The sequence below is a fragment of the Melopsittacus undulatus genome, chromosome 3, assembly GCF_012275295.1.
Source record: "Melopsittacus undulatus isolate bMelUnd1 chromosome 3, bMelUnd1.mat.Z, whole genome shotgun sequence".
Classification (NCBI taxonomy): domain Eukaryota; kingdom Metazoa; phylum Chordata; class Aves; order Psittaciformes; family Psittaculidae; genus Melopsittacus; species Melopsittacus undulatus.
Window position 1 is genome coordinate 15,177,281 of NC_047529.1, and position 13,407 is coordinate 15,190,687.

Genomic DNA, 13,407 nt, shown 5'->3' on the forward strand with positions numbered 1-13,407 from the left:
TATGCCACAATAATACATAGAAAATTTGAACATTCTCATCAAACCATGTGAATTCACATAGTTCTATATTAAGTTAGGCTTTTTTTAGTACACCATTATTAAGCTCTAATATGATGCCAACCTCCCATCAGCACTATGAAACATGAAATTACATACAGAAATGTTCCTCAAATCCTAAAAAAGATTTGATGTTTTTAAAATGATGGACTTGAAACAGTATTTTAAATAAAGGTGCAAATATGAGTAACCCATTATTGTGATGGATTTCTCAACTTCCTACACTGCAAAAGGGTAGCAATGCCTTTTGCTATCATCTTTAGAGAATAGAAACAGGAATGACTGAAGTTTTTCCTTTTTCTTTTGACAAGCAGTCATACAGTGGGAGGCACTTCATGCCATATGGTCTGTGCCCAAGAGCAAATATTGTACTTTAATGACATCATTCACACTTGGAGACAACAAGCACAAAGCTACAGTAAATATTACCTGCATATTTTTCTTTGACAGTTTCATCCATAGACCAAAAGCAGTGATCGTAAGCAAACACCTGTAGGAAGGAGGATATCTTATAAAAACTGTTGCTAAATCAAACACATTATCCAAATTTTGACAGCACTGTATTATGTTAGCTAACATTGTGCTCCTCAGGGCGTTCTGAACATAATATATATTGCCACAGAATTACTCATATTCTATGAGTTTGAAGCCTAAACAAATAGTGCATCTTCTTACTCTTCCAATACCTAAAGGGGCCAACAAGAAAGCTGGAGAGGGACTTTTGACATGGGCCTGTAGGGACAGGACAAGGGGGAATGGCTTTAAACTGACATACGGGACATTTAGATTCTATATTAGGAAGAAGTTCTTCCCTGTGAGGGTGGTGAAGCCCTGGCACAGGTTGCCCAGAGAAGCTGTGGCTGCCCCATCCCTGGCAGTGTTCAAGGGCAGGCTGGACGGGGCTTGGAGCAACCTGGTCTAGTGGAAGGTGTCCCTACCCATGGGAGGGAGTTTGGAACTGCATGAGCTTTAAGGTCCCTTCCAACCCAAAACATTCTGTGATTCTATGATTATCCCATATGCCAGCCTGATCCTTGCTTTTATTTCTGACTCTCTACTATGTAAATCCTGTTCCATGCTCTCCAAAAGTTTTCCATATGGAAAGACAGTGGATGACAAGGAACTATTCTTATCTTCCTTTAAACCTATCCTTGCAATTAATTTTTCCCCAAAATTTCTATTTTACAAAATTACAGATGTCCTCTGGCTGTTCTTGCCTACCATCTCCCCATGTCTCCCATCTACATAAATTAAAAACACACCTTAGGGTAGGAATCTCTTTATGAAGAAGTATTTCTATACTGTTAACAAACAGAAGCAGTGATTACCAAAGTGTAAGACTTATAAAGAACAACACAGAGCAATTTATAGTGCTACTGTTCTTGTGATAAAACTAAACTTTTTAATAGATAGGTTTCGATTAGATAAAACTAAACTTTTTAAATAGAGAATCTCAATCCATTCAAAATGCACAGGCACTTTTCATCGTGAAAGCTGACCTGCAGTAAGACAGTGTGCATTTTGGGACAGATGTTTGCAAAAATAACTCCCCATGGTCTGTATTTGCAAGAAAAAAACCCAAAGATCAGGGTAATGTCTGACCTGTAGTCACATGGGCAAATTTCATTCTGTAGGATAAAGGAAATGGGAAGTGCAATGTGTCGTTCTTTGGCTGTTTATTTCTCCTAAAGCTTCATGAAGGCTGCTCTTTCCCCTTCAGCATTGCACATTCACTTTCTGAACCCTCATTCGAAAATTTCATTTCATCCATTAACACATTTTTAAGTTCCATTTTAGTAAAGTAGAGATAAAACAAATCTTGCTCGAGTAATTAAACTAAAATAGTTAGAAAAATAATGCAGGAGTTGAAAATCCATACTACCAACATATCCCAACTTACTACCTACATTTATGAAAATGCTTAATATAGAAAAATCCTCAAAATTTTGATTTTGTGCTTTGCTTTGGTTTTTTCCCTATACTATGCTAACATCTCTGCATGAAGAGATAAAAGTGAGTTACTTTATATCCTCTGAGGAAACAATGGCTTGTTTATTTAAAATTAAGTGGTTTTTTGTTCCTTGAATTCATTATACAATTAAACATGCTATTATAACATGCCAGGCCTTAATAAAACACTTAGCTATAAAATATTGGCTTAATAAAATATTTGCTATAGGACCACATCAATAAAGCTGAATCCTGATATGCTAGGGTAGAGATTGATGTCTTCATACAAAGTACAAAGTCACAGGATCATAAGCTGTAACAGCAAAATGAGTTTGCTTTAACACAAATATCAGAAAATGCTTTTAAAAGCCCACAAACAACAAGGAGTCTTCCATTCACAGTCTGTAATGCTGAGCATGTATGTTCTCATTTGTTCCTGTGACTCATTATTTGGCACAGGCTGTACAGTGCTCTTCTGCAGCAAGGAGATGCTTGAAGTTTCTTTCTCAACAGCTGATCAACTACAGAGTTGTTTTGTCAAAATGCTTTTAATATTTGGATAACCCAAGGCTGAATAAGCGATACAACAATTTTCACACAGCGACTTAAATGTGCTCTAAAAGCCTTTACCTTTGGTTGGGTCCTGCTGTTCCCCAAAGCATCAGGAGCAGAAAGGATTTGATACAGGGTTGGGGGAAGAAAAACAAAAGAAAAAACAAACTGTTAGTTGCAGTGATTGTAGCATAACTGCTCTATCATTAATGCCTCATCACTGGAGCGCTGTATTTAAAAAAATCATTTATCTCCTAAGATCTCTGCTTGCTTACAGATCCCAAGTCATTTTATAAACCAATGCTCATCTCTTTTCAGGAGTAAGATTTGAGATGCGCTCAGAGTAAGTTGATTTTTAACTCTAAAGCTACTGATTTTCCTCATGCTGCCAACATCTCTTCCTCATTCACTCCCAGTTTTTTTTCTTCTTGTGACACTTCTCTCTCCAGCTTTGTGGGTGTTACTGTCTCTTAAAAACAAAGTACCCAGGCAACATAAAAATTTCCAAAACCACTTGAACAGGAACTTCAGATACGTTATTCAAGAGGAAATTTCAGAGTCCAACCCTTGGACTTGCCCAGTTCAGCTCTCTCATGGCTGCTGGGACCACAGAGCAAACAGTTGTTTCCTTTAAAAGCAGCAGCAGAGACTAGCAATACCTTTAATCTGTTATGTGCATAATTTAAAAGTTTGTTTAGGGTTTTTTGCTTGTTTTTAAGAGCAAATACAAAATTACTGCAGTGATCTTTAACATAATGGCACAGCATCAATCAGTGCCCTGAGAGCAGGTTACACAGCCTCCCCTTTACAGAAGATGGAAGAATGCAACAAAAGCACAACAAAGGAGTGGTATTTTCCTTGTCCTGGACCTTCTAAATGATATTAAGAAGCTCTTGACATCAGTAACAAGTGAAGTCTTCTGACAAGCATCACTGATTTCTTTCGAACAGAGCAGGAGAAAGACATGGGAGCCATGTAAGATTACTCTCAGAGTTCTTGCTGCTCAGAGGGGTTGAGAAGCAAGTTTAAAAATAGTAGTTTCTCAGCAGCATCTCTCAAAAATAATTATGTATTAAGCAAGTCCATCATCTCTTTTTACTCATGCTTGGATCTAATATGCGTATCTGTATGACATAACAGGAACAACAGTGACTTTGGATCGCAGTCAGCGTAACCAGCTGTGCTATATGACTATATAAGCCAAGGTTGCCCCACGACAGGCCAGGGTCGTTCAAGTAAGGGTTATTCAATGCAGGGTCATTCAAGTAAGCAGCAACAACATGCAACCTGCACCTGGCTAACTTTGAATAGAAGCTCTTCTAGGATCCTCAGCAGCATGCTTGCTGCAGTCTCTTGACTGTTGCTTATGGGTGAGTTATAGATATGAAGGTGTATTGAGGGACTCTCCTTCACCAGGGCTTTGATACCAACAGAGAACACGAGAGAGCCTCTCTGGATCTTTGGCTGTGGCTGCCCCATACATGGAAGTGTTCAGCGCCAGGTTGGATGTGGCTGGGAGCAACCTGGTCTACTGGAAGGCATCCCTGGCCTGTGGCAGAGGAGTGGAACTAGATGATCTTTAAGGTCCCCTCCAACCCAAACCATTCTGTCATCATTCAAAGACAGATGCAAGAGGATTTGGTTGGCTTTCTGTGCTCTGAAAAGCTAGTGGTTTTGCTGAAGGACTTCGCTTGTAAGCTCCTGCTTACAAGGCAGTCTTATTCATATTCCTACAGGAAGACCATTCTTGCTGTAAAATAAGGAGAATAGCAAGCCTAGATTAGAGTTTGAGTTCAGCACTCAGAGATGTGACACTGCTCTTAATTCAGCAAGAGGCAGCACTCATATTGTCCAGCCCAGTCCCAAGGCAGGATTATAATGTGGCAATGCAGCCTCAATACAGGATGTATTATTGAGTATTTGGATTAAAACAGCAATAAGTATATAATCTCAGAAGTCCTATCACAGATACATTTTTAAGAGGATGTTAGGCTCTGTAAATCATGAGGCTTAATTCAGACTAAAGGTCTTAAAGTAAGTATCTAATTTTCTAAAGAGCTGCACAAACACACAAACCCATGTCTTACAGCCTCACTTAATCCCAACACAAGCAAAAGGAAGCCCTACATCTAAGAAACCCAGCATACAACATTTAGGATACAGCAGAGATATCTAGAGCTGTAGTTTGTTCTGTGTACTTTAGGCCAAGAAAAGAATAAATCAGACAAGTTTTTCCCTAAGGAAAGCATTAACAGTGCACACTGCATTACGCAGCATTGTGCTGAGCATATGAACCCATCAGTGCAGCAGCTGCGATAGCTGGGCCCAGAAATCCATGAAAAGATTTTCAGCCTGATTCAAAATCCCATGGGAAATTACTGCACCCACAGCAGCCTGCTTAGCTACAAGCACAGATGAGAAGTGCTGGGTGTTTAGAGGCTCCATGCCCAAGTACAGTGCATGGCTACAGTCTGTCTCAGCAGTGATGAAAAGGTAAACACGAAGCTACAGCATCACCTTCAGAGCAGGGAATTATCTCCTACAATAAAACCACAGAAGACGACAAAGTATGCAAAGAACATTTTTTATGGTTGAGAGTGGCATTAACAAAAACATCCAGAGGATCCTAATACTGACAACTTGTAACTGTAATGAATAGTAATGAACTGAAGTAGTTCTAAAGCAGACAAGATCATGCAGTGTTGTGTCACCTGCAAACTGCTCACACCAAAACCCGCATCCAAGCCAGCATCTGCAAGGTAGAGGGTGAAAGGAGCACACAGCATAGTGATTGTGGCAGGACTCAAAGCACCAGCCAGTGGCTATCCACATGTTATCACCTAGGACAGGGCCATTTCAGAGGTGAGGGCAGGACTTGTTTTTGCTCCTCTGCTGGCAGGCAGCAATTTACATCTATCTCAGATGCAGCAGAACCATCCAGGACAGGAATGGAAGACTTGTCTTTTAGGTACTGAAGAATGTCACTAAGATGTACTCAGCTATGTATTTTCACCTGAATCAAGACTGACAGGAATTCCCTCCACCAGTTCCCTTTTTACCTTTTTTCAACTCGCTGTTGAACAGAAGGTGGGATCTAATGCACCTGTTTCTAAAAGTAAAAAAAGGAGAAAGAGAATACTCTAAAAAAACCTGCCTACGTTTATTAGTATTTTGTTTGTTACAGCCAAGTGAATATATACGTGATGTCTTGACAGTGAAGACATGCAGCCATGAGTAATTATTTATTTTTAAGCTAGTTCTCACACAGCATAAGCTTCTTCATCAGGACACATTTGGTTTCACAGATCTCAGGCACAGTTTAAACACCAGACAGAAACAGAACAGCTTCCAGCTGAGACCACCAGCACATAATTCTATGTCCAACACCACTACCACTTTTGTTTTTTAAAAAGTAATAGGATACCCAATTGAATTACAGTATGTTTTGGGATGGAAGGGAGCTTAAACCCCAGCTTTCTCAGCCTATCTCCATAGCAGGTGTTCCAGCCCTCAGAGCATCTTTGTGGCCTCCTCTGGACTTGCTCCAACAGCTCCATGTCCTTCTGGATGCAGGACTGCAGGGATGGGGGTCTCACCATAGCATCCCCTCTCTCAACCTGCTGGTCATGCTGCTGGTGATGCAGCCCAGGACACGGTTGATTTCTGGGCTCAAGCGCACATCGCAGGGTCATGGGGAGCTTCTCATCAACCAACATCCCCAGGTTCTGATCCTCAGAGCTGCTCTGAATCCAGTGTCTGCCCAGCCTGTGTTTGCTCTTGGGATTGCCCCAGGTGCAGGACCTTGCACTTGGCCTTGTTGAACTTGATGAGGTACTCAAGGGTCCACCACTTTAGTTTGTCCAGGCCCCTCTGGATGGCATCTCTTTCCTCCAACATGTCAACTGCATCAGACAGCTTCATGTGTGGTTACTAATATTTAAACTATATATTTGAACACAAACAGCTACTCTGTTCAGCATCAGTTATTAGCACTATTTTAATAACATTTCAAATGAAATTTTACTCTGGCTTTCCATGTTCAAAAGGAGAGGGAAGGTAAAGTGACCTTAAAGTATATTTGAGATTCTGTATATCGCATGGGGAAAATGCCACAGCAAATGAGGTGAAACATTACTGGGAAGAGGCAAGGACAGCTCAGACCTTATCTGTTCTGTTTGGCTGACCCAGCAGCTCCGAGATAGCGGCCAGCTGGCAAATCAGCACATGCTCTAAATCAGTCACAGCACATCTTGCTTTTTGCCTGAATCACAAATGGGCAGATGGGGCAAACAGGAGGAGAAAGGTGGGAGGCAGCATGCCAGAAAAAAAGGGAAAAGAGGTAGAGAGGCAGCAGGACAAGATCTGACAAGCCAGACTACTTTTTTTCTGTTCTGTTCTTCTTAAAAAAAAAAAAAAGAAGAACATTTCCTATGCCAACAGCGACCACAACAACATCCAAACTATAAAGTTGGTTGATACTCCTCAGGGGCACAAGGCTATGCTGAATTTACAGAATTGGAACATAGCATTTTACTATTTGTTTCTGGAATAGTGAAATAGAATAAGAATTTGCAGGTTAAAAAAAAAGGGGGGGAGGGAGGGAACAATTCCAACAATAACTACGAATTAGGAGTCTCAGCAAACCTCCAGAAATTCTTATTGCTTTCCACTTTCAATCTTCCATAACCACTGCAAAAACAAGCATATCAAATTCCAATATAATAAGTACTGTTTCATGCCCTCAAGCAGGAACTGCTTTCAGGAACTAGAAAGCAGCTAAAACTAGAAAAACATATTGATAGGCAAAAACTACTTGGGGTTTAACAGCAGAAATGCATATCTCCCAGTTCTGTAAAGCCACATATTCATGCTCCTGGCTGAATTACTTTGCCTTAAATCAATTTGTATTCACACACGTTAAAAAAGCTGGCATTATGTGTCATCACAATTTATCCTTCAGCTGCAGGAACAACTCCACTTTCTGGCAAGTTTATTTTTTTTTTAAGTTTGTATGGATATAGTGCAAACCACTGTTTCTGACACTTCTTAAATCTAGTACCAGGTAAACTATTCATATCCCAAATTCACAGACCCTGTCAGAATACTCACAGCTACGGACATCATCTAGAGTTCTGCATCCAGCTTTGTGCTCCCCAGCACAAGAGGGACAAGGAGCTGTTGAAGTGAGTCCAGAGGAAGCTGCAAAGAGGCTGCAAGGGCTGGAGGGCCTCTGCTGTGGAGACAGGCTGAGAGAGCTGGGCTTGTTCAGCCTGGAGAAGAGAAGGCTCTGGGAAGACCTTATCGTGGCATTTCAGTAACCAAAGGGGGCCTACAAGAAGTCTGAATAGGGATTTTTTTTTTTTTTTGCAAGGACAAGTAGCAATAGGACAAGGGGGAATGGCTTTAACCTGACAGAGGGGAAACTTAAATGAGATATTAGAAAGAAGTTCTTCCCTGTGACGGTAGTACGACATTGGAACAGGTTGCCCACAGAAGCAGTGGCTACCCCATCCCTAGGAGGCCAGGTTGGACAGGGCTTTAAGCAACCTGCTCTAGTGGAAGGTGCTCTTGCCCATGGCACAGGGTTGGAACCAGATGAGCTTTAAGGTCCTTTCTAAACCAAACCATTCTGTGAAAATATGAGCCATGACACCTGCTCTACACTTTCAAGCAAATCTGGAAGAGAAATGCCCTGTTGCAACTTTAGCTTCACTCTCACTCACTGTACACAAAACGACAAGCAGCCTCAGATATGGTCTCAGTATTGAGTCAAAGGAAAGAAAGTCCAGCATAGCACCAGAGGACAAATGGTAGATGGCTTCCAGAGGTCCCTTCCAGCCACAACCATTCTGTGATTCTGAGATTTTATTTGCAGGTAAAAACAGCATAATCACTGTGCCAGGTTCTGACACACACAACTGCATCACGTATCACCTACTCCCCATAATCAAATAACTAATGCAACACATGTAGACCAAGTGGTATTAAAATGCAGAGTCCCACTGGAGTCCAGTTTCTGCATGGTATCCTCCAATTAATGTTGTTCTTATGGAGTTTTGATTTTACCTCCGTAGCAATACAGAGCTCTTTGAGAGAAAATCGCACTGCCCTATTTCACAAAAAGCTTTTTTGCTAACAGGAACAGTCTCGTTAAAACAAAATCCCTATATTTGTCAAAGAAAATCTGAAAGAGCATACACAGTTCAAAGCCTAAAAGGAACAAAAGTAATCACTGTTACTTGGAAAATTCCTCCAGTGCTCCAAGGCATTCCAGGCATAGTTGGTGGTTACTTAGTTTCTACTGACAAAACTAATTTTTGCCAGCTCACTCAGAAAAAAAAAGAAAAACCCACAACCAAACCCGAAGAACTCCAGCTGAACAGCAGCTCTGTGGGTTTGGGGTGTTTCTACTTGGAGCTAAACTTTCAGTATTGTCAGTATAATAACCTGCTTAGACCTGACTACATTCAAGTGGTGCATGATGTATCCCATAAAGTTGGTGTTATGACAAGGGGATTACAACTTTATCCTTTTGTTTGCAAACACTTAGATGTCAGGATACTATTATGTTCTAGAGAATGTTTGGTGAACAGCCAGTACCCAAACTTTCAATTACTATTGTGAATTTATTCACAGTTTTTTAATAGAGCCTCATGTAGCTATCATTTTATAATGATGGGAGGGAGGAAAGAAGCCCTCTTATGATTTGGCAGCCTATTAACTTGACCAATAGATCTCCACATGAAAACATGATGGTCCTAGCCCTGGAATTTGGCAAAAAAAAAGCTGTTCTACCTCTGGGACAACTGCACAACTTGCTTTCACAGAACGGCTTGGTTTAAGACCTTGAAGCCCATCTAGTTCCAAACTCCTTGCCACAGGCAGGGACACCTTCTACTAGACCAGGGTGCTCCAAGCCCCGTCCAACCTGGCCTTGAACACTGCCAGGGATGGGGCAGCCACAGCTTCTCTGGGCACCCTGTGCCAGGGCCTCAGCACCCTCACAGGTAACAACTTCTGCCTAAGATGTCATCTAAATGTCCTGTATGTCAGTTTAAAGCCATTTCCCTTTGTCCTGTCCCTACATGCCTTTGTCAAAAGTCTCTCTCCAGCTTATATACTCTCCAGTTTATATACTAGGCATGACATACTGTGGTCTGGAATAGTTTGGGTCAGGTGTCCTGTCTCTGCTCCGTCCTCACTGGCAGAGCATGAGAGGCTGAGAAGCCCCGAATTCAGGGTATATGCTGCTTAGCAACAACTAAAACATCACTATTATACGCATTATTCCCAGACTAAAGCCAAAACAGCACTGCACCAGCTACTAGAATGAAAAATAACTTAGAGCTGAAACCAGGACACACTATCAGCTCTATTTTCTGTCAATACACAGAATTAATCTGCAATTAATATCTAAATTGTGTTATGAAGCCTCAGTTCCAGAATAGCTACCACTTTGAACGTTTTTATTTTTTAGGACTTTTTGTGAGCAAGTCGACAGTTCACCACACAACACACAGTGCAACTGGTGTAATGCAAAGGTAAGCTGCAGAGAACAAAACTGTGTTTAGAGCTCCTTAACTCCAGCTTCTTCATAGTAAGGTTTTGAAATGCCTATTTTAAAAATGCAGTGGCTTTTTTTCTTGTGTGGCAGGTGGGATTTAGGAGACCTTATGATAACCACCATGAACAATTAAGCTTCTTCAGCTGTGAGATTAAATACACCAAAAGCACATTCACAAAACAATTAGATAATTATTTCAAACACAAAGAGAAATTTTAACATAAATTTAATATAGATTTTTTTCTTTGTGAGGCCTTTCTAATGTCAAATAGCCATGCCTATTTTTGCAGCCTTCTGAATAGAAAAGTGCTTTTGACTTCTGTGTGTGCATTTATGGCAGAGTTACCAGGGCAGAGAACCTGTCACCTGGTCTCTTGGGGAAAAAGGAAAATCTTTCAAAACATCTTTTTCTGTCTGTTTTCAGTCCATTAAAGCAGTCCAGAGCAGTATTTTGGAAAAATCTGTTTCACTATTCTCACTTGAAAGTCATCTCAAGGCTTACTGCAATTCCTTGTTGCAAGATGTTTTTTCCTACAGACTCAGCAAAAGGACAGAAATTGGGAACAAGCCAAACCAGTGCCAGTACCTCCTCCACCAGTAGGAACTGCACCAGACAAACTCCCCAGGCACTTCCCTGCTCACTTCCCTTGTACAGGATTTAGGAACTGTCAACACTCCTTCACTTCACAAAGAAAAACATGCTGACATCCAGAGACATTTCTAAGGGCAGTCTAATGGCAGCTGGAAGTAGAAAGTAAAGGTGGGAAAGAGGAGTGGCAGGAGAGAAGAGTACTTTATGAACACCTAGGAATGAGAACACACTTTTTTTAATCCCTGAAAGTGTATTTTAAAAACTCCTTTTATAGACAAGCCAGATATATCATCCAATTCGTAAACTCATCATTGCCTCTACCTGAAACCTTCTTGAATTTGTCTTCCTTGAAAATACAAATACATCATCCAGAACCATCCTGGAAGAGTTGTTTGTTAGGTTTTTTCCCCAGCAACCCAGTTTTATTTATATGAACTTACCTAGCTATACACAAGTGTGTGTATCCATTCAGTATCCTCTGACAAAAAAAACAAACCAATATACTTCAGCACCTCTCTGCTTCAGACAAGGAAGACTAAAAGAGAACAGTCCATGATCAAGAGCAAGAACCATTTGCAGAAGGAGTGAATCTGCAGCCATGGGGGTTCCAAGCCTCCAGAGTAGCCCTCGAGCTTTCAACCCTCATAGGAAGCAGGCAATCACTGCAAGTTACACAAATTACTGCAAGAACTCTCCAACCCAGGGAGAAAAATGATTCATTGAGAACTTTCAGAAAATTTTGGGAATGTTGTCTATTTCTTTTAGATAATAAGTCCCTCTAAACACAGTGCGTACAAGAGGTGCCTCTCCTATGCTTGAATTTTTAATAGAGATTATTTTTAATTTTAAATACATGCATACTTGCTATTTCCCTTCCACTGAATTACTTAGGCTATGAAGAAGGTCTGTAGTATAACACTCACCACTATACACTTCCTTCTGTACAGACCATATCCCCAGAGAACTTACAGTCATTTCTCTCATGACTGTCCATGCAATTTATGCTAGATAATCACAGAGACTGCAACTCAGGAGATACTTTCCAGCTTGGTCTAAATAACAAATCAAACTACCTTTTCCATGTGGTAAGTCAATTCATAAACTGGTTTGGATCCAACCCCAAATTAGGGACTCAAGCAGTATTTAAAACTACATACATACACTTGAAATCACAAATGATGTTGATCAAATTGTGTATGGGGAGGAGGGAGAAAGTAGGAGCTGTAGGCAAGAAGGGTGGGTCATCAGCATACAAGTTATTTTGTCTTTCCTTCATGGTTCAGTAACTGCCTGGATTTCCTCACTTCAGAACACACATTTCATGATCACAGAGATAAACCAGAGATTGTTGCACAATGTCTACATACTCTCAACTCAAACCTCCCACTGACATCCAAGGAGCCTGCGAGGTGAAAGAACAGCACAATGTATCGGAACCACTTGAGTAAAGAAGGGATCCAAGCACGACAGCTTGTCAAGACACCGGCATCTCAAAAAAGAGCACTTCAAAAAACTCTTGACATACATTAGAAGTCTCAAACATTCAGCTATAGTAAAATTAGGGTTTGATCTCTCTCAAAAAAAGAAAAGTTTGTCATACTGTCTTTCACTCTTCCCAAGAACACAGACTACATAACTTCCCTCCCCCAGTCACTTCTTTCAATACTGCCTATATTCCTCCAACCCATTTTAGCAAACTTGACTGATAACATGAAGATAAGAAAGCAGGCAGCAGTCAATATCCCTGTCACCACCCCTGGAGTTATTCAAAAGACGTGTAAATGTGGTCCTCAGGGACATGGTTTAGTGGTGGGCTTGGCAGTGCTGGGTTAATGGTTAGACTTGATCAGAAGCATCTTTTCTAACCTAAATATGATTCCAATATTCACTTTGACATTTCCCATATGCTGAATGCCAACAGAAATTTGAAGCATTTTGGCATGCACCAATATATTACTTTTTCTTCAGGAAGATTTCAAGCCTAGCATTCTATTTATGCAAATTCACTCAAACAGTTCAGCAGATGCAAGATTACAGTTATGCCATGAATGATGTTAAGAAGGGATTACTTTCCCCACCTACTCGTATCCTCACTACAGAAAGCAGTAGTTACTATCTGTTGTCATTTTCCCAAACTATAATGAGCTTTCAGGACTGCAACCTTACTACTGGAGTACTTGGCATGAAGAAATAAGTAAAATATTTGCCCCAGAGAAACTAAGACTAGAAAGAACCATCAAGACAAGCAGCCTAGATCCCTGCATAGCCCCTCTGACTACTGCTTTTCAGGGTGACATTTTTGCATCAAACTGCTCTTCTGCATGACCTAGAAAGAAATCCTTATCCCCCCTGTACATTCAAGTCAGCTGTTCTTTTCCCAGCACAAGGATGGTAAATAGGCTATAATTGACCTTTTTGCTCAGAAGCAAAGGGAAAATACAGCGTATTAAGAAAATTACAGCCAAGCCTTCACCACGACAGCTCAGATCCCACGTCCTGTATATGCCCTACTAATGGCTCCACACTGCTGAAAAAATGTCATAGTGCTCTAGGCAGAATTAAATTTGCTTAAATCTAGAATTGCATAAAAGAAATGCATCAAGAACATGTTCTGAAGACAAAAAAAAAAACCAAACCCAAAACAAACCAAACAAACCCCAAACATCTCTGGAGTGAAAAGGAAAGACAGATA

At 40.7% G+C, this 13,407-nt stretch overlaps 1 protein-coding gene across 1 annotated transcript in view; it reads right to left on the bottom strand.

Annotated features, from left to right (window-relative positions):
• The window catches only part of KIF13B (kinesin family member 13B), a 131,788-nt gene that overhangs the window by 78,707 nt on the left and 39,674 nt on the right, over positions 1-13,407 (bottom strand). Inside the window, 2 exon segments of the mRNA XM_013128381.3 lie at positions 487-547; positions 2,638-2,653. Coding sequence (XP_012983835.2) covers positions 487-547; positions 2,638-2,653 — 77 coding nt within the window.